The 27,524-nt window shown below is 43.7% G+C and overlaps 1 protein-coding gene across 6 annotated transcripts; it reads right to left on the bottom strand.

Moving 5' to 3' along the window:
• Positions 1 to 4,055: 4,055 nt before the first annotated feature.
• On the bottom strand, positions 4,056 to 27,320 carry TMEM39B (transmembrane protein 39B). Of its 6 annotated transcripts, none has more exons than XM_081307567.1 (9): positions 27,182 to 27,320; positions 25,003 to 25,129; positions 24,281 to 24,500; positions 23,563 to 23,646; positions 23,145 to 23,299; positions 11,968 to 12,304; positions 10,941 to 11,128; positions 6,190 to 6,310; positions 4,056 to 4,348 (listed from the first exon to the last, which is right to left on the bottom strand). In XM_081307567.1, the coding sequence occupies exons 1-9, from the start codon at positions 27,183 to 27,185 to the stop codon at positions 4,166 to 4,168; spliced, it is 1,419 nt and encodes a 472-aa protein (XP_081163693.1). In that variant the 5' UTR covers positions 27,186 to 27,320; the 3' UTR covers positions 4,056 to 4,165. The 6 variants fall into 6 exon arrangements, with proteins under 6 accessions (XP_081163693.1, XP_081163694.1, XP_081163695.1 ...); XM_081307566.1 differs by having other exon boundaries at positions 4,103 to 4,485; XM_081307568.1 differs by lacking the exons at positions 25,003 to 25,129; positions 27,182 to 27,320 and adding an exon at positions 23,766 to 23,846 and having other exon boundaries at positions 4,093 to 4,485; positions 24,281 to 24,351.
• Positions 27,321 to 27,524: the final 204 nt, after the last annotated feature.

Raw genomic sequence — 27,524 nt, forward strand, 5'->3', positions numbered from 1 at the left:
AAATAGAGACTGGGAGTATATATATATAACTCAGTGGTAGGGCACATACTTAGCATGCCCACAGACCTGGCCTTAACACCAAGCACACACATACAAAAAAGAGAGAGAGAGAGAGAGAGAGAGAGAGAGAGAGAGAGAGAGAGAGAAAGGCCTGGGCAGCAAGCCTCTTGAGGGCAGGAATCAGTTTTATATTGTTCACCAGTGTATGGCCAGCACCTAGCTCAGTATCTGAGACATGGTGTTGGATGAATAAACAAATACATAGGACAGTAAGTTACACAGAGAAAGTGGCATGATCTCCTTTTTTACCAATAAGGAAATAGAGGCTGGGAGCATTTATGTCATATGCCTTTTGAATCAAGAAAATGGCTGGACAGAGTGCCTATAATCCCGGTGATTGAGGAGGACCAGAATTTCAGGATAGCCTCAGCAACATAGTGAGATTCTGTCTCAAAATTAAAAATAATAAAGGGCTGGAGGGGGGCTCACAAGTAAAGCACCCCTGGGTTCAATCCCCCATTACTACAAGAAATAAAGAATAAAAAAAAGTTATGGCTGGGACCCATTAGGTACTAGCTCCCTCTCCACACTGGGGATCAAACCCAGGCCTCATGTATGCTCTACCATTGAGCCATACCTCTTTTTTTTTTTTTTTTTTTTTGGTACCATGGATTGAACTCAAGGGCACTCAACCAACCACTGAGTCACATCCCCAGCCCTTTTTTGTATTTTATTTAGAGACAAGGTCTCATTGAGTTGCTTAGCGCCTTGTTTTTTGCTGAGCCTGGCTCTGAACTCATGATCCTCAGCCTCCCAAGCTGCTGGGATTCCAGGCTCCAGACCTCCTTTTTGGCATAATGAAATGCCGGTCCACCCACCTTTTACCTCAACCTAGAGCCAGGTTATGTCTTCAGGTCACAGGTCCCAAAAAGGACCTAAGTTTTAGAGAGAGAGAAAAAAAAAGGGGGGGGGGCCTATGTTTTATTAGAGATTAAAAAAAAAAAAAAAAGGACCTGAAGTACCTGTTATCTGGTGCCCAGGGACTGTCAAAACAAATAGCCAACTCTAGTTGTGTGTCTGGCCCATTCAGGGAAAAACTCAAAAGGTAAACTGTAGGGGCTGGGGATATGGCTCAGTGGTGGAGCCTGTGCCTTCCATGTGCTAGGCCTGGGTTCAATTCTCAGCACCAAAAAAAAAAAAAAAAAAAAAAGTAAACCGTCTCAAGGTTAGGAAAGGGAACACTCTATTTCCCTTCCTATTGTCACTGCTTAAGGTCAGATCTCATCACTCTGTTTATCCTGCCTCCAGATTCTCCCTTTCCCCAGTTTGTTAAAAGCAGAGACTACCTAAACCAGGCGTGGTGGCTTAAATCAGGCGTGGTGGCTCATGCCTGTAATCCCAGCAGCTCGGGAGGCTGAGGCAGGAGGAATTCAAAGCCAGCATCAGCAAAGGCAAGGCACTAAACAACTCAGTGAGACCCTGCCTCTAAATAAAATACAAAATAGGGCTAGAGATGTGGCTCGGTGGTTGAGTGCCCAGAGTACAATCCCCAGTACCAAAAAAAAAAAAAAAAAAAGCAGGGACCTAATAGTGCCACACCTTGGTTTAGCAACTTCCCACTGCCTGGGTGCCAGATTAGGTAATTCCCAAACATTTCAATCTGGTACACAAATTGGTCCTTATCAGCTTCTTAGGCCACTCCCCATCAGGCAAACCAGGCTTCAAATATATTTAGGGAAACTTTTTTTTCCTCAAATATACTCCTATCTTCTCATGTGCATTTGCATATACTGTCCTCCACCCCTTCCCTTGACCCTGTAGCAAGTATTCACTTTTTTTTTTTTTTTTAGGTACTGAGGATTGAACTCAGAGGCACTTGACCACTGAACCACATTCCCATCTTTATATTTTATTTAGAGACAGGATCTCACTGAGTTGCTTAGTGCCTCATTTTTGCCTAGGGTGGCTTTGATCTCAGCCTCCAGAGCCACTGTGTGTGTGTGTGTGTGTGTGTGTGTGTGTGTCTGTGTGTGTGTGTGTTGGGGGGGTGTATGGGTAAGTGTGTGTGTGGTGCTGGAGATTGAACCCAGGGCCTTGTGCATGCAAGGCAAGCACTCTACCAACTGAGCTATCTCCTCAGCCCCTGAGTATTCACTTTTAAGACACAATTCAACAATTACCCTTCAGAGAAGCCCACCTTTCTAATCAGGGTTTTGTCCTGTTTCTACAGTACTGAAGCCAGATTTAAAGACAGGTAGTCAGTGTAGTTAGGTAAATCGGGTCTAATATCGAGTAAGATCCAAAATGGAGGCCATGTTAAGAATGAATTGAGGGGGGGAGGGGGGGAAGCAGAACAACTCTTGGAATGTTAATGTTCCCAAGGCCCAGAGCCCATCCCAAAGAAATGTTAATGAAACAGCTCCCAGCAAACTTGAAGATGCCTACCCAAAAGTCCTAAAAGATTATTTGTTTGGCCCACCTGTGCCCCACTCTTTGGGCCTTCCCACCTACATTCCATCACTGAAAGATAACAGAACAAAGAACAGGAATGTGGGGGGGGGGACCAGATAAAAAGGGGAGACAACCACACTTCCACGGATTCCACCTGTTGGGTTCCCTTCTTCCTCGGGAGAAGTCTTTTCTGCTGTCCTTTAATAAACTTCTACTTTCCACTCTGACCTTGCCTCGGTGTGTTTCTCTGGTGCTATTCTTCAACATTGGGGAAGCAAGGACTCACCGGTCAACAGCGGTAACAGTACTCTGGACATTTTGTTTTCCTTAGGACTTCACACCCTAATTTATTCATAAGATGCATTCATCTCTCTCTCATCTTTGCAACTATCCCAGTTTTTAGCACAGTGCCTGCCACAACAGACACATCAAAAACATATTGAGGAGTCTGTCCCCCATCCAGCTCATCTACATACCTGTGGCCAATAAGGGTTCAGGGAGTATAGGTTGTATAGAAGAGAATGGCTGCTTCTCTCCTTCCAGCCTAAGCTCCCTCAATTTAATACCTATAGAAGCCAGGTGCCCCTCCACACAGCTGTTTCCATTCTAGCATTTGGCCCTACTCACACACCTCCCTAGGCTAAGGCCCTAGGTCCTCCCTGATCTAACCTCTGTTGTCCTTTCAGCCCCACCCCTCACCCCACTTCTTTATCCTTTCTGCCTTAGAAACCACATTCTGCTTACCCTCCCCAAGCACACCCAGATGTTCCAAATCTATATGCTGTTGTTTGTACCCTTTTCTCTCATTGGAATGTTCTTTGCTCCTCTTGCTCACCTTTGAAGTGACTAATACAACTCAGACTTTCCCCTCCTGTAAGCCCAGAGAGTGTTAAACATTCTTTCTCTGAGGTACTCTGTACCTTATAACTGTGACACTCATCCAGTGTAGTGATGTTTGTATCTGCATCTTGGCATCCTGTCTACCATAGTACTTGGCACACAGCACAGCTGCAGTGACTGCATGCTGAGAGAGTCAAGACATCACCTTTCACTAGGGCAGCAGTGTCATCATTCAAAAGTATTTTTTAAAATGTCCATTTCTACCACTTCCTAGCTGTGCCAACACGGGCAAGTCACAGTAGCTCTCTGAGTTCCACTTCCTCATCTACAGGAGTGATTCCTCCTAGGGTTGCCATTAAAAGTCAGATTTGGTCGGCCAGTGCACATGCCTGTAATCCCAGCAGCTTGGGAAGCTGAGGCAGGAGGATGGCCAGTTCAAAGCCAGCCTCAGCAACGGCAAGAGCAATTCAGTGGGACCCTGTCTCTAAATAAAATACAAAATAGGGCTGGGGATGTGGGGCCCCTGAGTCTAATAATACCCAGTAGCTATATTTGACAAGGCCTGAATACACAGAGCAGCATCTATACACAGCAACCAGTTAGCAGCAACAATCACCACCATGGCCTCTGATGTCTCTCGTCCATTGGAGAAAGCAGAGGCCCCAAGACCAGAAGCCACACGTGAAGCTTCCCAACCCAGAATTCCATATTTCTGACTCTCTGACAGAAGAGAAAGAACCACACAGTACACATGCTTGTTGGGAATATAAAAATAGGACTTTTTTTTTCTCTTGTCACATCAATTATCAAAGAAAGAAACAATACGTAACAAAAATACAAAGCTCTGGTGGATTTTTTTTTTTAAACCCCACACTCAACCCTCCCCAACAGCCACTTTCCAGGGAGCTCCTGGCTGAAGCCTGGATGCTGTTCCTGGGGTTACCCTGAGACTCAGGAGAATCGGTGATCCAGGTCTCTCTGGGGGCTGGCTGAGTAGGAGTAGGCCTTGCCCAACACAAGGCGGTCCCGCAGCAGCTTGAAGAAGGCATAGTAGTTGCTGAAGAGGATGAGAGCCAGTGAGATGGTCTGGTGCCACTTTTCGGAGGACATTAAAGAGTACAGCTGGTAGACAATGACAGCACCCTCCAGCAGGAGGAGGATGTTGAGGATCCGTAAGGGTTTGCTGAAAAAAAACTGTTCAGGAAAGGATAGGCATGGACCAGAAGGTATGCTCCAGAAACCTGCCTCTTGGATGCAGTCTCTAGGTGGGCTAGGAAAAGGAAAAGCTTTTGGGGCCCCATGCACACTTGGTGGGGAGAAGACTGTAAGATGTGCTACCTCATCTGCCTTTGCTAGTGGTAATTCTCCTGACAGGTCTGCTCCTCTCACCTAGTCGTTTAAGATACTGTTCAACTCCTACTTCCTCCTGGAAGCATTTCTTGAGGTCTTGCTTGCTCTCTCAAACTGTCTCTCTGGTCTAAAATAAACATGTTTTTATATGTCATCCTCTTGGTATTACTGGGCCTAAACAAATTAGAATCTTATGGCATTGGCATGGAAAGTTACTATAGACTATACAGCCTGCCTACCTACTACTTCCTGTGTGGCATCTCTAACTAGGCTGGAAGCTTCCAGGGAATATGGAAACACCCCACTCTTACCTGATGTTTCAGAACAAGGTAGAGTGCTGAACTTAAGAAAAAATTTTCTCCTAAGTTCAAAAGAGTGCTCAAGGGGCTGAGGTTGTAGCTCAGTGGTAGAGTGCTCACCTTGCATGCATGAGGCACTGGGTTCTATCCTCAGCACCACATAAAAATAAAATGAAGACATTGTGTCCACCTAAAACTAAAAAACAGAGTGCTCAAAATCTAGGAAATCTCAGGCTGGGGTTGTGGCTCAGTGGTAGAGTATTTGCCTAGTACACGTGAGGTACTGGGTTCAATCCTCAGCACCACATATAAATAATAAACAAAATAAAGGCATTGTGTCCATCTACAACTAAAAAAAAAAAATGTAGGAAATCTCAGCTTTGCTGGGGCTAAGGAACCTAAACCTACTCTGGGAGAAGAGGTGGCAGGAAATGGGAGTTCAAGAAATCGGGAGCCACGCTCAGCCTCCACTCTGCACCTGACAGTCCCTTCCCTCTCTGGGCCTCAGGTTTCACAACTGTGAAATAAAGATAACATCCTGGATCAGTGATTTTTCAAACTGTGATTTTTAGAGTGCCAGGTTTCCCAGAATTCCTTCAGGAGCTTCAACAGAGGCAAGTGGGAAATAAAGGGAGATCCAATCCCTTTAAATAGAGCAGTACCATAAAGTCCTATATGTTGAATTTTGGTCTCTTGTGTTGGAAACAGGGATTTTTGACAGTAAAATTAATAAAATGGAGACCACTAGCCTTGCTGATTTTGAGCAGCCCTTTTCCACAGTGCTGAGTCATGTATCCTTACCCTCAGTTCCCAAGTTTCCCGGGAAGTACCCTTGAATAAAAGTTAAACTCTCTAAGCTGATTTCAGTATTTGGAAACAGGGATAGCCCTGGCATTTCTCTCTCAAACAAGATTCTGGGGAATATTGAATGGGAGGGTACATGAGTGCTTAGCACAACTCCTGTTATACAACAAGGAATGATCGTTATCCTCTCCACCAAGAATCCCTTCCTTTATTGTATGATCTTCTCCATCCAATGCTCGGAAGTATCTGTTCCCAAGTGAGCTGCAATTATGAAGTGATAATCTGTGTCCTTGTGCTGTGTGAATGCACTGTCTTCCTATGGGCTTGGGAAATTCTAAAAATAGCTTTCTCTTGCTATGACATCACCTTCCTCCCTGCTGATCCCCACCCACCCGCTGTCCTCTAGATCAGGGTATGGCCCTCCTTCCCAGGGAAAGAAACTCACATGGAACCGGAAGTGGGAGACATCGGAGGGGATGGCCACATTGTAGTGGCCCACTGCCTTGTAGACATTCTTGCTGTGCTTCACCAGTACGCCCTGCGGCCACATGCATTCTTCAGTCCACCTGAAGGCACAGTCCAAGAGTGCCCCTTATCCCCAGCTCACCCATGAAAGAGAGGACCAGAAGATTGGGCACAGGGTGATTACCAGGGCTCTATTTCCATTTCATTGCTTGGACACAGTGACTTTCTCTTTTTCTGGGCCTCAGCTGCCTCTGCTCTAAATAGGGTAAGAACCATGAGAAATTCACTGCACTGGAAGTCAGAAAGTCTAGAGCTGAAGGGCTACAAGAAAACCCTTTTTCCTTTTCTAGTGTATTTGTTTCACCTGTTCTCATTTCTATCCTCCAACTGGTCTACCACACAGCTTCATGAATGTTCTCTGTTAAATACCAGGCTGAGCCTGACTATGAGCTTCAAATGAGCTGCAGGCTTCCACAGTGCCCCACAGTTGCTAAAACTGGCCTCTGAGGTCCTGTATGGCTGCCTGTGATTCCCACCACATAGCTCATGCTCAAGCCTCTCAGAACTACTTCAGTTCTTCTAGCACACCATATTACTACTGTTTCCGCATAAGCTGCTCCCTCCAACTGGGTTGACCTTCCTGATAGCCTTCCAGAAAGCTTTTCATCAACTTAAAAAACCCAGGTTCCTCCAGAAAGCGTTTGTTTATTTGCTCTGGTGCTGGGGATTGAACCTAAGGCCTCATCCAAGTTAGATAAGTACCACTGAGCTACATCCCAGCCCTTTTTACTTCATTTTGAGACAGGGTCTCTTTCCAAGTTGCCCAGGCTGGTATTAAACTTATGATCCTCCTACCTCACGTCTCCCAAGTTGCTGGGATGACAGGTGTGCATCACTATGCCTGGCCAGAAAGTCTTTTTTAAAACCCCCCAGTGTTGAGCATCCTTTTACTGTTACCTGAATCTCCTGCTACTGGTCCACATTCCCCAATGTTGGTCATTTATTTATTTCCCCATCTGTATCCCTAATTAAGCTGGGAGCCCTTTAGGGATAGGACAGTGTCTGATTCATCTCTGTGTCCTCAGAGTATGCCACAAAGCCTGGCACTAAGAATCCCCCCCCATGAGCATGTGTATAACATGGTGAAATCAGTGAATTTTTTCTAACATCCTTTCTTCTAACATCCTCCCAAATGTTCTAGGCCAGAGACTGAGAACCACAGCTCCCTTCTAACCCATTCCTGACCCACTAGTTCATTCAAAAACTAGTTATGGCCAGGCACAGTGGTGCACATCTGTAATCCCAGCTACTAGGAGGCTGAAGTAGAAGAATTGTAAGTTCAAGGTCAGCCTCAGCAATTTACTGAAACCCTAAGCAACTTAGCAAGATCCTGTCTCAAAATAAAAATTAAAAAAAAAAAAAGCTGGAGATATACCTCAGTGGCAAAGTGTCCCTGGGTCTAATCCCTAGAACCAATTAAAAAAAAGAAGAAGAAGAAAGAAAAAGAAAAGGAAAAACTAGTTATGTGTGCCAGCTACAGTGGTGCATGTCTGTAATCCCGGCAACTCAGGAGACTGAGATAAGATCCTGTGTCAAAATAAATAATAAAAAGGGCTGGGAATATAGCTCAGTAATAGAGTGCCCCTGAAAAGAAAACAAAACAAAAAAACTATATGGGCTGGGGTTGTGGCTCAGCCATAGGGTGCTCGCCTAGCACGTCCATGTGCAAGGCCCTGGGTTTGATCCTCAGTACCACATAAAAATAAATGAATAAATAAATAAAATAAAGGTTAAAAAAATTTATGTTATACACAGTCACAAAGATGAACTTCAAGACAATATGCAGAATGAAAGAAGATGGGGGCTAGGGATGTGGCTCAAGTGGTAGCACGCTCGCCTGGCATGCGTGCGGCCCGGGTTCGATCCTCAGCACCACATACAAACAAAGATGTTGTGTCCGCCGAAAAAAAAAAACAAACCTAAAAGATAAATAAAATTCTCTCTCTCTAAAAAAAAGAAAGAAAGAAGATGGACATAAAAACATCTACTTATGATTTCATTTATATGAAGTTCTAGAATAGGCAGAACTAACCTACAGTGAAGGAAGGCAGAAAAGTTGTTGTCTTTGGAGTAAGGGGTCACTGGGAAGGACCATGAGGAAATTTTCTGAGGGGCTAGAAATGTTCTGTACCTTGATGGGGGTAGGTTACAAGGTGTACATATCTTTATCAAAACTCAAAGAATTGAGTAGGGCATGGTGGCACACATCCCACTGGCTTGGGAGGCTGAGACAGGAAGATGACAAGTTTGAGGATAGCCTCAGCAACCTAAAGAGGCCCTAAGCAACTTAGGGAGACCCTGTCATAAAATAAAATAAAATAAATAAATAGATAGGGTTAGGGATATGGCTCAGTGGTAAAACACCCCTGGGGGCAATTGCTGGAACAAACAAACAAACAAAAAAAACCCTCAAAGAATTGTATACTTTGTAATTTGTACATTTCACTGTGTGTAATTTTTTTAACCCCCCCCAAAAAAAAAAGGAGAAAGAAAGAAAAGAGAAGACTATCCATAAAAACCACAAAAACTTTGCAATGTACCTATCATAAGCCAGGCAACTCTAGCAGGGGTCAGGGGAGAAAGCTGAGGTTTAAATAGGGCAGGTGCTTGACCTCCAGAAGCTTTCAGTCCTAGAATGGCAGACAGGAAACTAAGTAAACACAGCAGAAAGTGTTAAGTACAATAAGTATGGTACTAGGTACTATGGGGTGCTCAAGGGATGGGTTCCCCATAGGGGAAGGTGCTCTGGGTGTAGTGCATCCTGCAGCTAGGCCTCTTTCGCCTCACTGGTTCTAACTATTTACTTACATGTCTCTCCCCCACCAGTCTATAAACTTGTTGAGGATTTCGTCAGTCATTTCCTTATTATTATCATTTTTTTTTCCAGTGCTGGGGATTGAACCCAGGGTCTTGCTCATGCGAGGTAAGCATTCTCCATTGAGCTACATCCCTGGTCCTTTTAGAAAATATTTTATTTTGAGACAGAATCTCACTATGTTGCAGAACTGGCCTGGAACAACACCTGCCTCAGCCTCTTGAGTGAGTGGGATTATAGGCAGATGCCTCTTTGTCTGGCCTGAACCCATTCTGAGGTGGTCAGTAAAGTGTTCCTGGAAGAAGCAAAGTACTAATGGATGGACAGGAATCAATCAACCAAAGAAAGAAAGAGCATTCCAACCAAAGATACATTGTGGGCAAAAGCTGGATGCAGAAATATATAAAGCATCTGAAGACCTGGGTCAGTTTGGTCTGGCTAGAGCAGAATATGAACTGGGGCACAGTAAGAGATGAGCAGAGGGCAGGGGATATAGCTCAGCTGGTAGAGTGCTTGCCTCGCATGCACAAAAGCCCTAAGTTCAATCCCCAGCACCACCAAAAAAAAAAAAAAAAAGAGAGAGAGATGAGCAGAAAGGTTGGCAGGACTCAGTTCATCAGCTGGGAAACCATGCAAAGGAGCCTAGATCTTATCTGAAGACCTTAGTGACCTGTAGATCAGTTTATGCTCACATTAATCTATGTTCTATCTTTCTACTCTTTCCCCACCTCAGAGCCTAAGGCTAAATCAATCCTCCTTTGGCCCATTCAGTCACTTTTCTGGATACCTGGACAGGACAGAAAAGGACCCTGATAAGCAAGGAGGACCAATGCCAGGAAGCTTGGCTTATGTGGCCTCCCTGTACATTTTTGCTCCTGAGTGGGCCTACCTCTATAAACCTATCCTATGGGCCTCCTCTGCCAGGCCTTGTCTTGGGCTCAAGACTCAAATGTGATTCAGAGGTGGCCCTAACCTTGAAGAACTTCAGCCTGATGGGGGAACACAGGCAGGAAAATTAGTATAACCTGGGGCAAAAAGTACTTTGATAAAGGGTGTAGAAACATTTGGCAGCAATGAAGAATAAGCCAAGCTAAGGGGAGGACAGCTCAGCAACTCAAGGTTCCTGAGCAAGGTAACATCTGCCTCTGCTCTGGGTATAGTGCATCCTGCAGCTAGGCCTCTTTTGCCTCACTCGTTCTAACTATTTACTTACATGTGTCTCTCCCCCACCAGTCTGTAAACTTGTTAAGGATTTCGTCAGTCATTTCCTCATGGTGGCCCTCCTTCCCTGGCCAGGGTTCCCTATTAGCTAACATAGCACCACATCCTGTCCCAGGCTGATGTTTCTAAAGCACACCTTGAAACACCTCTGCTGTTCAAAATCCTCTACTGCTCCCCTTAGCCTGTAGGTCAAAGTGCAAGTTCCTCTGCCTGATACATAGAACCCAGTTTGGTACAGAGTAGGTAGAAGCAGATGTCTACTGAAAGAGCAGATAATTTGATGATGAGTGGTTAAGTGAGCATGTGAGAAAGGATTGAACAAGGAATGAATGAATGAGTGAATGACCTCATGAGCAAGTCAGTCAATGAGTGAATAAATAAATAAGCCAGTGAATGAAGCAACCAATGAGTACATGAATTTACCACCTGCCCACCTCCCATCCCCAGTATACTACAAGCTCCCCAAGGACAGGGAACAATTCTGTCTTGGGCCCCACCACACCCGACCCTGCATGTAATACCTAATACTCAAAAACAAGCTCAATAACTATTCACTGAAGTGAGCAAATGGGCAGGTGACACCAGACGCTGACCAGGAGGGCTGGGGTTGGGCAGAGCCAGGAGGGGCAACTCACGGGTGCTGTAGCACGTTGGAGCATAGCGCAGGGTCCACCTTCTGCCAGCAGCCCAAATGGGCAGCAGCCTTGTGCAGCAGGTCGCAATAGCTGGCAGGAAGCAGGTGTTGCATGAGGATCACTGAGGTGCTGATGGACACTAGCAGGAAGAGCTCACAGGACCAACGCTTGTCGTAGTAATGTGTGTTCTGGGAACAAAGGAGGTAGGTAAGGCTTGGAATGTTCCTAACAGCCTCACTCCCTCTCTCCCCTGATTCTACCTGCTTCAGAGGTTAGGACAGTCCGGGGGAGACCTCAGGATGGCCTGATACCAAGAATCACACCTAACAAAGAAGGTTTAGATCCTGTGCCAACTAGTCAGTTTTCTATAAAGAAAAATTGCTCCCACTGCCCCTGCTCTGAGCCAGAGTACAGGCTGCAGGGTCCAAGAGACATAAACTCAAATCGTGGCTCCTCTGCATATTAACTATTTGACTTTGGGCAAGCCACTGTGTTTTATTGTCCTCATCTTTTAAATGCAGGTAAGAGCACTCTAAGATGCATCAGAAGGATTATAATACACATGAAACATCCTAGCATGTTGTAAGTGCTCAAAAGGCATGAAGTCCTAAATGTGCAGGTACCTTCCTTGAAGGCCATATAAGAGACAAACACAGATTTTTGAAGTGTCTCAGATCTGGATGAATCCTTGCTTCCCTACTTAAGAACAAAGCAGGATATTGTGACATGCTTGCTGTGAAAACAGCCACTGAAATACAAAGTCACTGCTCTTTCTCATCAAACACTGTGAATAACAATGCCATGTCTCCCTCATTGGCTAAGTGACCTTGGATAGGTTACTTCCTTTCAGGAAGCCTCTGCACTCCAAAATGGAGACAATTGTCACTGTAGTGCTCCAGATGAGAACAGATGGGAAACCCCATCAAAAACAGAAGAGTTATTTATAGAAACAGGAAGACCCATGTGGGATAGGCAGCAGGGTACGGCCCCAGCCAGGCTTTTTCACTCTCTGGATTGAGCTGTATACCTTCACAAACCAGACAGGTACAAAGGCCACATAATAGGCACTCAGCATGGAGCTGACGAGCACTTCCTTCATGCGCCAATTGAAGTCCATCTTAAGGAACTCCACTTCGCTGCGAATGAGGCTGGGTGACAGGCAGCAGGCATGAGTGGGCATGGCTTCCGGGCCATATAGCTGTCGTGTGTGCTGCTTCCATGTCTCCCGAAGTGTCAGCAGGTAGTCCCGACTTCTTGCCAGGCCACTGACTGCCTCCCGGGGCCCCACGGAGGCCATGTGGCTGAAGAGGTTTGTCTTGCGGAGATCACAGTTCAGCTGTAGGAATGGAATGTACATCCCAAACCTGCTGGGGAAAACAGTGGTATGGGCAGGCCTGACTGTGGGCCAGGATCCCAACCCCGAGCCTCAGAGGGGACTCTGCTTTCCTCTCTGGGTCTCAGCTCTCCTGGATGCTACAACGGGAGGATTTAGACATCTGTCCAATCATCCATCTTCACATCAATGCTCCCCTTAGCATTGAGTGTGTCATAAGCATTGGGAATATGGCAGGGAACAAGAGACAAGTCCCTGCCCCACACTCTAAATGCAGCCTGCATTTATTGGGTACAGCCTATATTCCTGTTACTAAATACTTTACATGCATCCTCTTATTTTTTCTTATAAGAAAAAAAAGGAATTAGATACTGTTATTTTTGTTTCCTTTTCAGCTGAATAAACTGTAGCTGGGAGAAGTGAAGTAAATTCTCAAAGGTTACACAATTAGTAAGGAAGAAATGGAGCCAAGGCTTACCTCTAGCCCTTCTGGTACCAGAGACCAACACAGATAATGTAAAAACAAACAAACAAAAAAATCACTACCAATAATTAATTAGTTAAAAGTATACATAAATCCAGCCAGGATGCATGCCTGTAATCCCAGCAGCTTGGGAGGCTGACATAGGAGAATTGCAAATTTGAGGTCAGCCTTACAATTTAGTGAGACCTTCAGCAACTCAGTAACACCCTGTCTCAAAATAAAAAAATAAATTGGGTGGGGTTGGGGCTGGGGATCAGTAGCAGAGCGCTTGCCTAGCACATGTGAGGCACCATATACAAAAAATAAGCACATAAAATAAAGGCACACTCTCCAACTACAAAAAAAAAAAAAACTTAAAAATATATAAATAAACTGGGTGCAGTGGTACATTCCTGTAATCCCAGAGATTTGGGAGGCTGAGGTGGGAGGATTATAAATTCAAAGCTAGTCTCACAACTTAGTGAGGTCTTGTTTCAAAAAATAAAAAAAGAGCTGAGGATGTGGCCTAGTGGTAAAGCAACCCTGGATTCAATCACTGGTACCAATAAATAAACAAATAAATAAAATAATGGGGATGTAGCTCAGTGGTAAAGTACCTGTGGGTTCAACCTCCAGTATAAAAAAAAAATTAGACCACCACAAAAAAGAGGTACACATTGTATAGTTGGGTGCATATGTGAGAAGTGGCTCTTCAGTTTGCAGAAGAGGGCAATTTAGGGATGAATATTTATTTTGTGTCTATGTAGTGCACTGTAGGCAGTAAAATAGACCCTTAAATGGTACAAATCCCTTCTCAGAAGCACCCCCAGGCAGGGCTGGAGCTAATCAGTCAAGAGTTTTTCTGAGTGTGTAGATAGTACTTCATTAGGAAAAAAACTACATAGACACGGGCTTAGTGGTGCACGCCTGTAATCCTAGTGGCTTGGGAGGCTGAGGCAGGAAGGATGGGGAGTTCAAGGCCAGCCTCAGGAACAGTGAGGTGCTGAGCAACTCAGTGAGACCCTGTCTCTAAACAAAATACAAATAGGGCTGGGGATGTGGCTCAGTGGCTGATGCCCCTGAGTTCAATCCCTGGTACCCACCTGCCCCCCCAAAAAACTACCTAAACCCACAGCCTAGAAGAATATAGTGGGTCTTCCGTATCTGTGGATTTCATATCTATAGGTTCAACCAGCCCCAGACTGAAAATACCCAGCAAATAATGTTACATAGTGCTGGGCACAGTGCCATACTCTCATAAACCAAGCGACAGGGAGGTTGAGGCAGGACTGAAAGTTTGAGGCCAGCCTCAGCAACTTGGTGAGGCCCTAAGCAACTTAAAAAGACCCTGTCTCAAAACAAAATAAAAAGGGCTGGGATGTAGCTCAGTGGGATAAGGTGCACTTCCTTATCTAACATTTTACACAGCATTTACTGGGTTTAATCCTGAGTACCCCTGTTTAAAAAAAAAAAAAAAGTTACATTGTTAATGAGTGCAGCTGCATTTAGGCCTACAATGGTTAAGCCTGTACTGAACTTATCATGTACAGGCTTTTATTCCTTATCATTATTCTCCAGAGTATAACAACATTTTACATAGCATTTACTGTTGTATTAGGGATTAAAAGCCAGGCAGGGTGTTGCATGCCTAGAATTCTAGCAACTTGAGGAACTGAGGCAGGAGAATTGCAAGTTAGAGGCCAGCCTTGTCAATTTAGTGAGAGCTTATCTCAAACATTTTTTTTTTTTTGTATCAAGGACACTTTAACAGTGAGCTACACCCCTCTTTTTTTTTTTTTTCTCCTTTTGTTTTCTTTGGAGACAGGGTCTTGCTTGGGTGCTAAGGCTGGCCTCAAATTTGTGATCCTCCTGTCTGAGTTTCCCAAGTCCTTGGGATTACAGGTGTAAACCACCTCAAAATAAATTTAAAAAGGGCTGGGGAATATAGCTCAGTGGTAAAGTGCTTGCCTAGCATGACCAAGACCCAGGATTCCATCCCCACCACCACACACACACACAGTAATCTAGAGATGATTTTTCTTCCCACTATTCCTGGGTAAGAACAGTACATGGCACATCCCTGTAAACCCAGTGGCTGAGGCAGGAGGATCATAGGTTCAAAGCCAGTTTCAGCAACTTAGTGAAGCCCTAAGCAATTTAGTTGAGACCCTGGGTTTCAAACCAAAAAATAAAAAGGGGTGGGGATGTGGCTCAGTGGTAAAGTGCCCTTGGGTTTAATACCCAGTACCAAAAACAAAAACAAAAAAACAAAACAAAACTGGCCTTCACTCTTTCTTAGGCAACTGGTGGTTCCTCACTTCCAGGAAGTCATCAATATGGTGAACTGAGTATAAACACCCAATCAGCATGTGCACTATAGCCCAGAACACCTGGACTCAAGCAACCCTCCCACTGCAGCCTTCCAAGTAGCCGGGAACACAGGTACATACCACCACGGCCGGCTGGCAAGTATTCCCTTTTATTCAGCTTGAGGCCTCTCAATTTCCCCAGGTCCCTAGAATTACACAACCTCAAAAGGCCTCCAGTGAGGGGGTGTCTCCAAAAGGTTAGGGTCATTGACAGACAGTGATATACTTGTTAACAACAATATTTTTTTTCCTTCTTTTTTTGGTATTGGGGATTGAACCCATAGGCACTTTACCACTGAGCTACTTCCCTGGCCCTTTTTTAATTTTAAGACAGAGCCTCACTAAGTTGCTAAGGCTGACTTTGAATTTGCAATCCTCCTGCCTCAGCCTCCCAAGTTGCTGAGATTACAAGGTGTGGCCACTGTGGAAGCAATTTTTTCTTTATCTTTTTTCTTCTTATTTTTTTTCCTGGGGACCCAAAAAGGGATACCTAAATGTTTGGGGGCAAGTAACAGCCTGTTTGGGGTTTTATTTTCCAGGGATGTCACTATCTTTTTTGTTGTTGTTATTAGTTTTCGGCGGACACAACATCTTTGTTTGTATGTGGTGCTGAGGATCGAACCCGGGCCGCACGCAGGCCAGGCGAGCATGCTACTGCTTGAGCCACATCCCCAGCCCAGTCACTATCTTTTCTGAGGTAAGGTTAGGTAAGATATCTAGAGAACTATAGTCAAGAGTATAATCTTATCCAGGTGCTACCGGTACAATCCTGTAGTTCTAGCTACTTGGGAGGCTGAGGCAGGACTGCTTGTTCCCAGGATTTCAGGAACATCCTGGGCAAAATAGTAAGAATTTGTCTTTAAAAAAGTATAATAACAACATTTGAGGTCAAAGAGGCCTGGATTAAAATCTCAGCTTTGCCACTGACTAGGTCTGTGATTTAGGATAAGTTATTATTTTTTTTTAAATATTTATTTATTTATTTTTAAGTTTTCGGCGGACACAACATCTTTGTTTGTATGTGGTGTTGAGGATTGAACCCGGGCTGCACGCGTGCAGGGCGAGCGCGCTACTGCTTGAGACACATTCCCAGCCCTAGGATAAGTTATTTAACTTTTTTTTTTTTTTTTTTTTTTTTAATGGTGTTGGGGATTAAACCCAAGGCCTTGTACAGGAGAGGCAAGCACTCTACCAACTGAGCTATGTCCCCAACCCCAGTTACTTAACATTTATTTATTTATTTAGTGGCAGGCATACCAATGATTAAACCCAAGGGCCCTTAACCACTGAGTCACAACCCCAGACTTTTTTATATTTTATTTAGAGACATGGCCTTGCTGAATTGCTTAAGGCCTCACTAATTTGCTGAGGCTGGCTTTGAATTTATTATCCTCCTGCCTCAGACTCCCGCCCACTGGGATTATAGGCATGCAACACTATACCTGGTAAGTTATTTAACTTCTATGAGCCTCAGTTTCCTTAACTTTCCCAAGGTAACATAGCTTATATTGATCCTCATCTCTCAGCCACACATTAAAATAGTAAGTTTCATAAATTTTTAAATTTATTTATTTTGGGTACTGGGGATTGAACCCAGGGGCATTCAACCACTAAGCCACATTCTCAGCGCTTTTTTTTTTTTTAATATTTTTTTAGATATCGATGAACTTTTATTTTATTCATTTATTTATACGCAGTGATGAAAATCAAACCCAGTGCTTCACACATGCCTGGCAAGCATTCTACCAGTGAGCCACATCCCCAGCACTTTTTTATATTTTATTTAGAGACAGGGTTTCACTGAGTTGCTTAGAGCCTCGCTAAATTGCTGAGGCTGGCTTTGAACTTGTGATCCTCCTGCCTCGGCCTACAGAACCTGTGGGATTACAGGTGTGCACCACCAGCAATCCAGGGTCTTCAGAGTACTAGGCAAATGCTCTACCACTGAGCTATATCCCCTTACCTTTGTAAAATTTACTTTGAGACAGGCTTTCCCTAAGCTGCCCAGGCTGGCCTCAAATACTCCATCCTCCTAGTTCAGCCTCCTGAGTAGTGGGATGACAGGGGCTTTCATACTCTTAGTCTTTGCAACAAAACCCAGCATGATGCCTGGTTCTGAACAGAAGATCAGTATAATTTTGTATATATATATATATATATATTAAAAAAAGGATAGTGATTGTGTGGAGACAAGAAAGAAGACTGCAATAGAAATTTCTAAAACATCCTTCAGGATACCTTATAGGAATGAGTGTGTGGCACTTAAATGAAAATAAAAGGTAAACGGATTCAACCTTAAAAGCAAGTACTTTACCGATTAAGTCCCTATTTTTAAATTTTGTGACTATTTCAATGAAACTGACACAGGTGTGTTAAAATAAATTGGAAATCATAATCTGGAGGATATAAAGCCTTTATACATATTTTCAAATATGTATATTTCAAATGCTGTAGTCATTCACTTATTACTTTTCTCTAAAGAATAAAAACAATATTGATTTTTAGAAGAGCATAATTAGTATATTGTTGGTCAACTTAAATTTTTTATAGGTGTTCTATATATAGGACAATGGATAGTTTAAGAAGCTCCTTGACTTTTCCTCTAAGCAGGACTGCAAATAGGCCCTGTGACCAATTAAATTATTTGGTGATAGTAAGTGACTGCTCTGACAGGTCAGAAATTAGAAGTACATGCAAGATGACAAATTCCCTCCTACCCCCTCCACACCCAATATGTGACAGTATAAAAGTAGAAAATAAGTCCATACCAGCAGAAAGGAAAAAAAGAAAAAAATGAGAGTGGGGTTATTAGTACACAAATGATTTTGACAAATTTAGAAAGCATATGGAGATTTGTTGGCAGATGAGGAAGCTGTTACCTAGAGCAGAGCTTTCCAACAGAAATACAATGAGTGTCACATATGTAATATAAGTTTTTCCAGTAGTTACATATAAAGAATGAAATTAACTTTAATATTCTATTTTTACTTAAACCAATACATTTCAACATATGATAAACGTCTACTAATGAGATGTCTTATATTTTTGTAGTAAGCCTTCAGAAATCTAGTGTGTATTTTACAGTTAGAACACATCTCAATTCAGAGTAGCCTATTTCAAGTGCTTACTAACCACATGCAATTACAGGCTGCTACACTGGACAGCACAGGCCTAGAATATGCTATGAGAGGATGCACTGGGGGGTGGGAACTTATCTGCCCGGAGTGACCCAAGAGCAACTGGCTTGAAATGGGCATATTTGATAGAGGGTGAAAGTGAGACAAGGCTGAACAAATGGGATTAAAGAAAGATCTCTATCTGTAAGAGTCAGTTCTTTTATTCTTCTACACACTTCACATAATGTACTCTGAACAATTCTAAAGAGAAATTGAATGAATTGTGTGTGAAGAACTGAGGTCCTAATGTGACCATCTTAGAATAATACCCCCTTCCCTCTTTCTGACCTAAGGGGGCCCACAGCCTGACAACTAACATCTCACTCATTTATTCTAAGGTAAAACCTGCCAGTCAGTGTGTCCTATCCATGTTCTTAGAACTCCCAGTCAAACCTCCCAACCCACTGAAACAGAGGCAGAGGGAAAGGAAATGAACTCCTAATACTCAGTCCTTCATTCTTAAATATAAATAAACAACTGGAAAAAACAACTCTACTTGGAAAACTAGGAGAATGAAACAGAAAAACTGGCCCCAGTGAAAAGATAAAATCAAGAAAACATAAGAGGTTTTTAAAACAAGAACAGAATATCATGAGAAAAGAACAAGTCAGAGAACAAGAAAGCAGCCTTAGTAATGGGGAAAAAATTACTGAAAGAAATCATTAAAAAGGCTGGAAGACAAAGGTAAGGAAATTTCTGAAGGCAAAGCAAAGAGACAGAAGAAGGAACAGAAACAGGGGAAGAAACAGAAGGAAAAAAAATGGGAAAATATAAGAGAAACAGATGATCAATCTATGAGGTTTATCATCTGATGAACAGAAGTCCCAGAGAGAACAGAAAAAAATGGAGAGGAAGATATTATTGAAGAAATAATAAAAGAAAAATTCCCTGAGCTGAAGAAATACCCAAATCTCCAGGTTAAAAAATATCCTAGAATATTGATAGGATGAATGACAGAAAGTTCCACACCAGAAACATCTTTGTGAAATCTCAAATAATCAAAACATAAACTGAATATTCTTAAAAGCTTTCAGAAAATAAAAAAATCATCTACCTACAAAGGAACAGGAATCAAACTGGCATCAGATTTCTTACTAGAAACACTGGATGCTGGAGAAAATGGAACAAAAATTTGAATTTAGAAATCTACATTCAACAGAACCATCAATAAAGTTTGAGAGCAGATTAAAGACATTTTTAGACATGCAAGGATTCAGAATGTATACACCTCCCACATACCCACTCTTAAGGGAATTACCTGATAATGTACTCCAGCAAAATAAGGGAGAAAACCAAGAAAGAGGAAGACATGGGATCCAGGAAACAGTGGATCCAACCCAGGAGGGCAGCGAAGGTAAGTCTCAGGCTGAGAGCTGTACAGCAGGCCTAAAGAGCAACCACTCCAGACTGGAGCAGGAGAATGGAGGCCTCCAGGAGGGATGTCTCTAGGGGGAAAAATGAACTCCAGGCAACAGGTAGCATGATTGAGAGGCTGGATAAACTTGAGGATATGCTGAAGGCCCATCATTCTTTTGTCAACAAGAAAAAAGAAAGGCAATTAGAAACTCCAAGAAAAATTAAAAGCTAAGAAAGTTACAATCTAAATATGAATCAAACTAAAATGTGACGATTTTAAGCATATGATGGAATGTAAGAAAAGAGGAACTATTTGATTCTGACATGAGGAACATTCTTATAAGAGACCCAAGATTATAACTAACTATAAGTAAAGAATGTCATTTATGTACACTGCTGGGCAATGAATGATATTTTCATACATATAATTATACCAAGGCTACTTATTGGCATTTAATTTTTATAATTAGCATTTGACAAAGAAGAGAAGATTTAAACATGGTTATATAGGAGAATATGAATGTCAAGCTTGACAATATAAAAGATTACAGCTGCCAGGAAGTAAGAGGAGGAAGAGGGCAAGAAAGATAGATAGAGATAGATAGGATTCCTAATATTCTCTCTCATCTTGCATAAAAGGGATTTAAAATACTATTGTTAATGGAATGAAAAATACTTTTTTTATGTGTGTACAGTGCTGGAGATGGAACCCAGGGGCTCATGCAAGCTATGTAAGCAGTCTATTACTAAACTACATCCCCAGCCTCTAGCATACTTTTACTACTGATAAACCAAAAGAAAACTAAAAATAACAGTTAACAAATGCTGGTAACAGTAGGAATAAAAGGTTGAGATAAAACTTCATCTGTTATTGAAAAGAATTAATGTGCATGCACATGCATGCTGTGTGTGGCACACTTGTATGTGCATAGAAGATTTATCTCCAAGATATACAATAAACCAGAAAAATGGGTGATTGTCTTAGAAATGGAAACAGTGACTGAGAGGCACAGTCCAGGGGAGACTTTTTTCTTATGCCTCTTGAATTTTAACTATGTAAACCTATTACCCAATTATGAAACCAACAATTACAATTTGAAGGTAATAAACAAAGGTATAAGGGTAAAAGAATTATGGAGGTAACTCAGAAAACAAAAGCAGACAATGATGGGGCTGGGGTTGTGTGCTCGCCTACACGTGCAAGGCCCTGAGTTCAATCCTCAGCACCACATAAAAATACATAAAAAAAAAGGTATTTTGTCCAACCATAACTAAAAAATAAATATATAAGAAAAAAAAAAGTATTGTGTCCAACTACAACTGAAAAAAGAAAAAAATTGCAGACAAGGCCAGGCACCAAGGTACATGCCTATAATCCCAGCCACACAGGAGGCTGAGGCAGGAGGATCTCAAGTTCAAGGCCAGCCTGAGAAACTCAGTAAGATCCTGTTTCAAAATTAAAAAAAAATAAAATAAAAAAGGTGAGAGATATAGTTCTTTGGTGGAGCACCACCAAACACACCTCAAAAAATAAATATATAAAATAAATAAATAAATAAAAACCCAGAAAATAAGAGATTGCTTTTGAAGAGTAGAACTAAAAATCTGGAGAGTGGGGTTAGTGGCTACTGCTTTTCACTATAAGCATTTTAGCATTAGATTTGATTTTTTTAATGATGTAAAATCCTTTTGAAGGGCAATTTGTTAATATCTATAACTTTTTTGGAGTGAGTCTACTTCTGGGAACCTGTTGTACAGAAATATTGGATAAATGTGCAAAGATGTATGTGCCTCATTGCTATGAATAAGGAAAAGCTAGGCACAATTCAAAAGTACCAATAGAAGATAAAAGAATTGAATTTAAAATTCTATACAATAGATAGTATAAGGTCAATCCCATATATACCATTATAGAGAAATATTCAAGTTTTATGATGATATTAAAAATGCAGTAAAATGTATAAAATCATGCACAGTATAATCCATTTTTTGTTTTAAAAAAGTACATGTATATATATTTTCACAGGAAAAAAACTTGAAGAACATGCTACAAATGATAAATGAACTTATGGGGATTGAGATTATATGAGACTTTTCATTTCTATGTAAAAGCTTCTATAGAGATCTGGGATGTCACTCAATGATAGAGCATTTGCCTAACATTTGCAAGGCCCTGGGTTTGATTCCCAGCACTCCAAAATTTTTTTTTAAATCTGTAAACATTTTTATAAAATATATGTCATTCTAGTAATTAAAAACTAGATATCAATCTGGGCACAGTGGTGCATGCCTGTAATCCCAGCAACATGGGAGGCTGAGGCAGGAGGATTGCTAGTTTGAGTTTAGCCTCAGTAACTGAGGCCTTAAGCAACTTAGTGAGACCCTGCTTCAAAAAATAAAAGGAGCTGGGGATATAGCTCAGTGGCAAGGCATCCCTGGGTTCAATACTTAGTACCAAAAAACAAATTAATTAATTAAAAATATTAACTATGGATATTGCTCAGTGGGTTCAATTCCTGGGTTCAATCCCCAGTACCTAGAAAAACAAAAACTAGTTATCAAGTGGGACAGGACTCCCATGCCAGTGCTTTCTTAGTTATGCAGGGAGAGAAGGAAAAGTGTCCAGCTCTGAAGTTTTCCAGGAGTCATGATTGGCCCAGCTTCAGGAAGTTGGATTGGAAAATGACTGTTAATGCTAAGGCAGTCAGAAGCCTGCCCCAGGCATCAAAATTAGATCCTAGGGTCTGGGGTCATGGCTCAGTGGCAGAGCACTTGCCTAGCATGTGTGAAGCACAGGGTCTGATTCTCAGCACCATATATAAATAAATAAAGATCCACTGACAACTAAAAATATATATATTTAAAAAAGAAAAAATTAGATCCTTTGCCCTCCTCAACCTGAAAGGTCAGAAAGGGGCAATCCTGTGCTCTTTCTAGAACTATTCCTCCATCCTCAACAATCTGGGTTCTGGTGAGGTGTAAGGAATGAGTGAGCTAGACACTGGGGAGGGGGGGCGGGGCACATAAACATGCATGTACAGTCACACATTCATACAGGCATGCTTCGTGCAGATACCCACACAGAGTCATGCAAACATGCAGCTGTTTGCCAGCCACAGACTTGGGGAGGCACCAAGAGATTATACAAACACTGAGATACACAGAAAGGGAGAGACAGAGAAAGATAAGGAACCAGAGAAAAACGAAAGAAAGAGAGGGAAACAAAGCCTGTTCATTCCCCCTTGGGAATGTTCCTTTGGAATATGTACTTAGATCTGAGTCCCATTTTGAACTCCCATCAGTAGGAGTTGGGTAAATTATGCCACCTCAGTTTCTTCTGTAAAAGAAAATTAATCTTCCTGATCTCAGTGGGACCATATCAGGCAATGTGAGAGGATACTACTGCTGCCTGCCTGGGAATCTTCCAGATATTGAGGTCTTCCCAGCCACAGGCAGAGATCAGGGGCCAGGTGCTAGGCAGTGAGGGATGAAGTGAGGGGTACTCACGGATAGCAGAGGAACAGGAGGTTCAGGAAGGAGTAGGTCCTGAAGAGGTGGATGAGGGATCGGCACAGACTCCAGCCTGTTGCCGTGAGAACGGTGAAGCGGGTGAGGAACAGCAGGATGGAGCGAAAGAGGGAGACCTTCCCCCTCTGAGAAGCCTGGGTCAGGGCGAGATAGGACGGGATGGGGATGGAGGCCACAGGGACTGTGCCCAAATCCCACCCAGCATGGCCTATGATCCACCCAGGGAAAGGTGCACAGCAGGATGGGCAGAACATGAAAGGTAAAATCCTTCTCTTCGATGCCCAGTAAACTCTGAGAGTCAATGGGATGTGGATAATGTTCTGGGCATATCTCCTTGGCATCCCCAGGGGAAAAGGGAAGTCCCAAAGTCCCTGGCCAGACTCTAGGACCCAGTCACCTCCTTCACGATGGACCCAATGAAGCGACGGCCAAGAACAATGGTGGTCACCATCAGCAAGTTGAAGTCGATCAGGTGGAAGTTCTGTCAGGGGGCAGAGGCCTGGGGGTCAAGCGGGCCCCTTGCCCATATAAGGGCTTTTCTCATACCCACAACCTCCCCCTGCCCAGTCCTTTCCACAGAGACTGTACCCACTCTCTGACCTTTATTGGCCTCCAGCTGAGTCAGGCCAGGAAATTACCTAGGAGTAGAACAGGACCCAGAGAAGGGAAGTGGGACAGTCCCTGGGGATAAGAGAGTGGTGTGTAAGCCCTCTTGTTCTTAAAACCCATGCCCTGTCCCTGTACCTTCTCTTCTGCACAGGGTTCTTTATACCCCTGAAACACTTGTGTATGTCTGTGGCTTATTTCTCTGATAGGATTTAAGATGACTCTGGGTGCCTTTTGGCAAAATCTGTGTCAGATTAATCTCTGTTACCCTTACAATGACCAGTGTGGTTCTAAGCACACTAGCAGTATTCAAGAATCAGTTTCCTGTTCCTTCTACAATCCTCAATGCCCAGCACTGTGCCAAGTGCACAGCGGTGCTTGGTAGGCTATGTTAAGCTGAAACCAAATGTCTGTCTGTCTGTATCTCTCTCTCTCTCTCTCTCTCTCTCACACACACACACACACACACACACACACACACACACAGTGGGCCCTGGCTAGGCACCTACCAGGGAGGTATGGGAGGGTGGGTGAGAGGGTGGATACCACCACACTGTCTTGTAGATGTTGATGTAGTGGACGAAGAGGGCTATGAGCTGGCAGAAGAAAAGCTGTAACTCAAACAGAATGCTGGCCTGAACTGGCAGCTCGGGAATCTTGCAGTGTTGCAGAGGCACAACTGTCTGAGTGGCCAGAGGAGGGCTGGAGAGGCCTGTTCCAGAACTGCTCCTGGGGTGGGAAGGGAATAACATCAGGAAATGACCTAAGAACCTTACCGGGAAGGGCTTCTGGGGCACAGGACTATGGGGTAAGAATAGAGAAAAGCAGCTTGTAACAGACAAAATCCTCCTACTCTTGACTGGCAGACAAAGAAGATGACAAAGTCTTTGCTATCCCTAATTTTATTCAGGTCATCCAACATCCCCCAGAAGGAACATATTAGGTCCACTTTACAGAGGAGGAAGAGGGGGCCCAGAGAGAAAAGGCAACTAGTCCAAGCCATCAGTAAATCAGAATTGTCCTTGGAATCCAGGTCTTTGAGCTTATTCTACGATGTCTACCACAGCTGTCAAATGACTACCTTCAATTGAGATCCCTCTGGGTCTTTTCTGCTGCTTACTTCCATGTAAGCACCACCTGGCATCCAGAATATTACATGCTAGAATTCAGTCATCCAAGAATGAAGTTCACTCTGCTAAAGGGAGGGGCAAGAGGCAGAGAAGTGGCTTACCTAGTGCGAGAACGGACACTGGTCACTGATGCGCTAGAAGTGTGGCCCCCACCAGAGCCTCCTGAGGATCCTGGCTCACAGAGCGGATTTCGACAGTAAGATGTCCTGTTGGGACCTCTTCGTCCTCCTGTGGGTCGCAACATAAAGTAGATGCTCAAGCTAGGGAGTATATGTCAAGGATAATAGCAATGATACTGGCTACCAGTTACCTGTTGTCTCATCTTATGAATTAATTTTGTCATTACCTCTTTTTTTTTTTTTTTTCCCCTTGGAACTGGGGATTGAACCCAGAGGCACTTAGCCACTGAACTACATCCCCAACCCTTTTTATTTTGAGACAGGGTCTCGCTAAGTTGCTTAGGCTGGCTTTGAACTTGCATTTCTTCTGCCTCAGCCTCCAGAGCTGCTGGGATTATGGGCATGTGCCATTATGTCCAGCTTGCTGATACCTCTTACACTTGGTGTATCCTCTGTCTGAAAAACCCTTCCCTGAATGCCATGTTTCATTTCTCATTCTTTTCTTTCTTTCTTTTTTTTTTCATTGCTGGGTGTTGAAACCAGAATTTCACACAAACTAAGCACATTCTACTACTGATCTACCTCCAGCCCTAGCAAATATTTTTGAAGTACCTGCCCCCATCATTCTCTATACTATTTCTATTTTTCCCCCACAATTCACTCTCTAAAATTATCTTATTCATTTGTTAACATATGTATATTGTCTGTCTCTTCCACTAACATAGAACATCAGTGAGGTCAGTAACTACATCTGTCTTTTTCACTGCTTTTTCTCCTATCCCCATCACAATACCCAGCAAGTATATGTTGATTAGCAAATAAGCCCAGGAAAAATCGGTTCTTCGTTCAGATTAGGAAGCTGAGCTTACACTGTGTCAGAGACTGGGTCTGAGTCCAGAGTTCTCAGCTCTTGTACACACTAGATCCCATTTGGACACAAGTTTCTGGAGGTTTACAATATTTCTCCAAGGTTCTAAGATTCAGTTCAATGGGCATCCAGGTGTCTCAAGAGCAGGACCCAAGGCTTGAGCTCAGGGTCAAGAATGTGTGCTCTGGGAGAATGCTGTGGTTTTGGACCCAAAACTTAAATTCACAACCTATTTCCCTAGGCTTCGCATTCTAGCTCAAGCTCCCAGGCACCACCCAGCACAAAGCTCTTAAGCATCTAATCAAATTCATAACCTGTCCATATTTCTTTTTTTTTTAAAGAGAGAGTGATAGAGGGAGAGAGAGAGAGAGAATTTTTTTTAAGAGAGAGTGAGAGAGGAGAGAGAATTTTTAATATTTATTTTTTAGTTCTCGGCGGACACAACATCTTTGTTGGTATGTGGTGCTGAGGATCGAACCCGGGCCGCACGCATGCCAGACGAGCGCGCTACCGCTTGAGCCACATCCCCAGCCCACCTGTCCATATTTCTTAGGGCAACACAGCAGCCTCCATTCACACACACTCCATGCCCTAGCTCCTCTCTCAGATTTTACCAAAAAGTGCTTCTCCGGGAGCTCTGCCTTCAACAAGCCCTCAGAACAGAAGTTCACTATTAAATTTGGCTTGGAAAACCCCACACAAACACCCTCACCCCAGAAGCTCTGCCCACACCCTCTCCTGTCTGTAGAAGCTCTGCATCCTCTTAAAGCCCCTCAGTCCAGAAGCCCCGCCCCCACACAACTGTCAGCCCACAGACCCCGCCCCAAAGCCAATAAAAGCACTCAGCCCAGAAACCCTGCTCCAGAACGGGCTTCCTAGTAATGCAGGGTCTCCTTCCTGCTCCACCGCGCCCAGTATAAGCCCCTACAGCCCAGAATGTTCACCTCCGAACAAGCACTTACAAGCCAAAAAGCTCCGCCTTTAGCATAAAGCCACGCCCATCGCCGGACCCCGCCCCCATTTCTAGCCCTGACGAACAGGTCCTCATCAAAGCCCGAGCCCCCAAAGAGCGCTTCATTTTGGAAGCCCCGCCCACCACTCTAATGTCCCGCCCCCACAACAGAGGGCCCACCCCGCTAAACGACAGGAGGGGGCGGGGTCCCGTCTGCACCCGCATCCCCTCCCCCTCCCTTCGCCGGGATCTGGTCCGCGTGGGGCAGCAATTTTGCAGCTTGGTCACCCTGACCCCCACGCCCTCTAGTTCCCGGGACAAGCCTGATCCGCTCTGCTCACCCATCTCCTCCCCCCGGCGCTCTCCGCTTCGCCGCCGCAGCTCCTGCGGGCAATATGTCGGAGAGGACGGCGGCCGGGAGAGGACTAACCGCCGCAGCCCAGTCCTGGGTATCAGCCGCGCGCTCTCGCCTCACTGCTAAATTTGCATACAAGGCGGGCTAGGCGATGGGAGCGCGCTTCTTAAAGGGCCACCCGAACAAAGGCGGTGCCTGAGTTCCCTTTGTCTCCTCGTTCGTTCCCTGCGCCCTTCCTGCATTAGCCGCCGAATTCACCTCCAGTTCTTCCCGTGTTTGCCTTCGTATCTTCAGACTCCAAGAAGAGGCCAGAACAGTCTTTGTGCTCC

This window comes from Spermophilus citellus, assembly GCF_964194105.1.
Source record: "Spermophilus citellus genome assembly, chromosome: 9".
Classification (NCBI taxonomy): domain Eukaryota; kingdom Metazoa; phylum Chordata; class Mammalia; order Rodentia; family Sciuridae; genus Spermophilus; species Spermophilus citellus.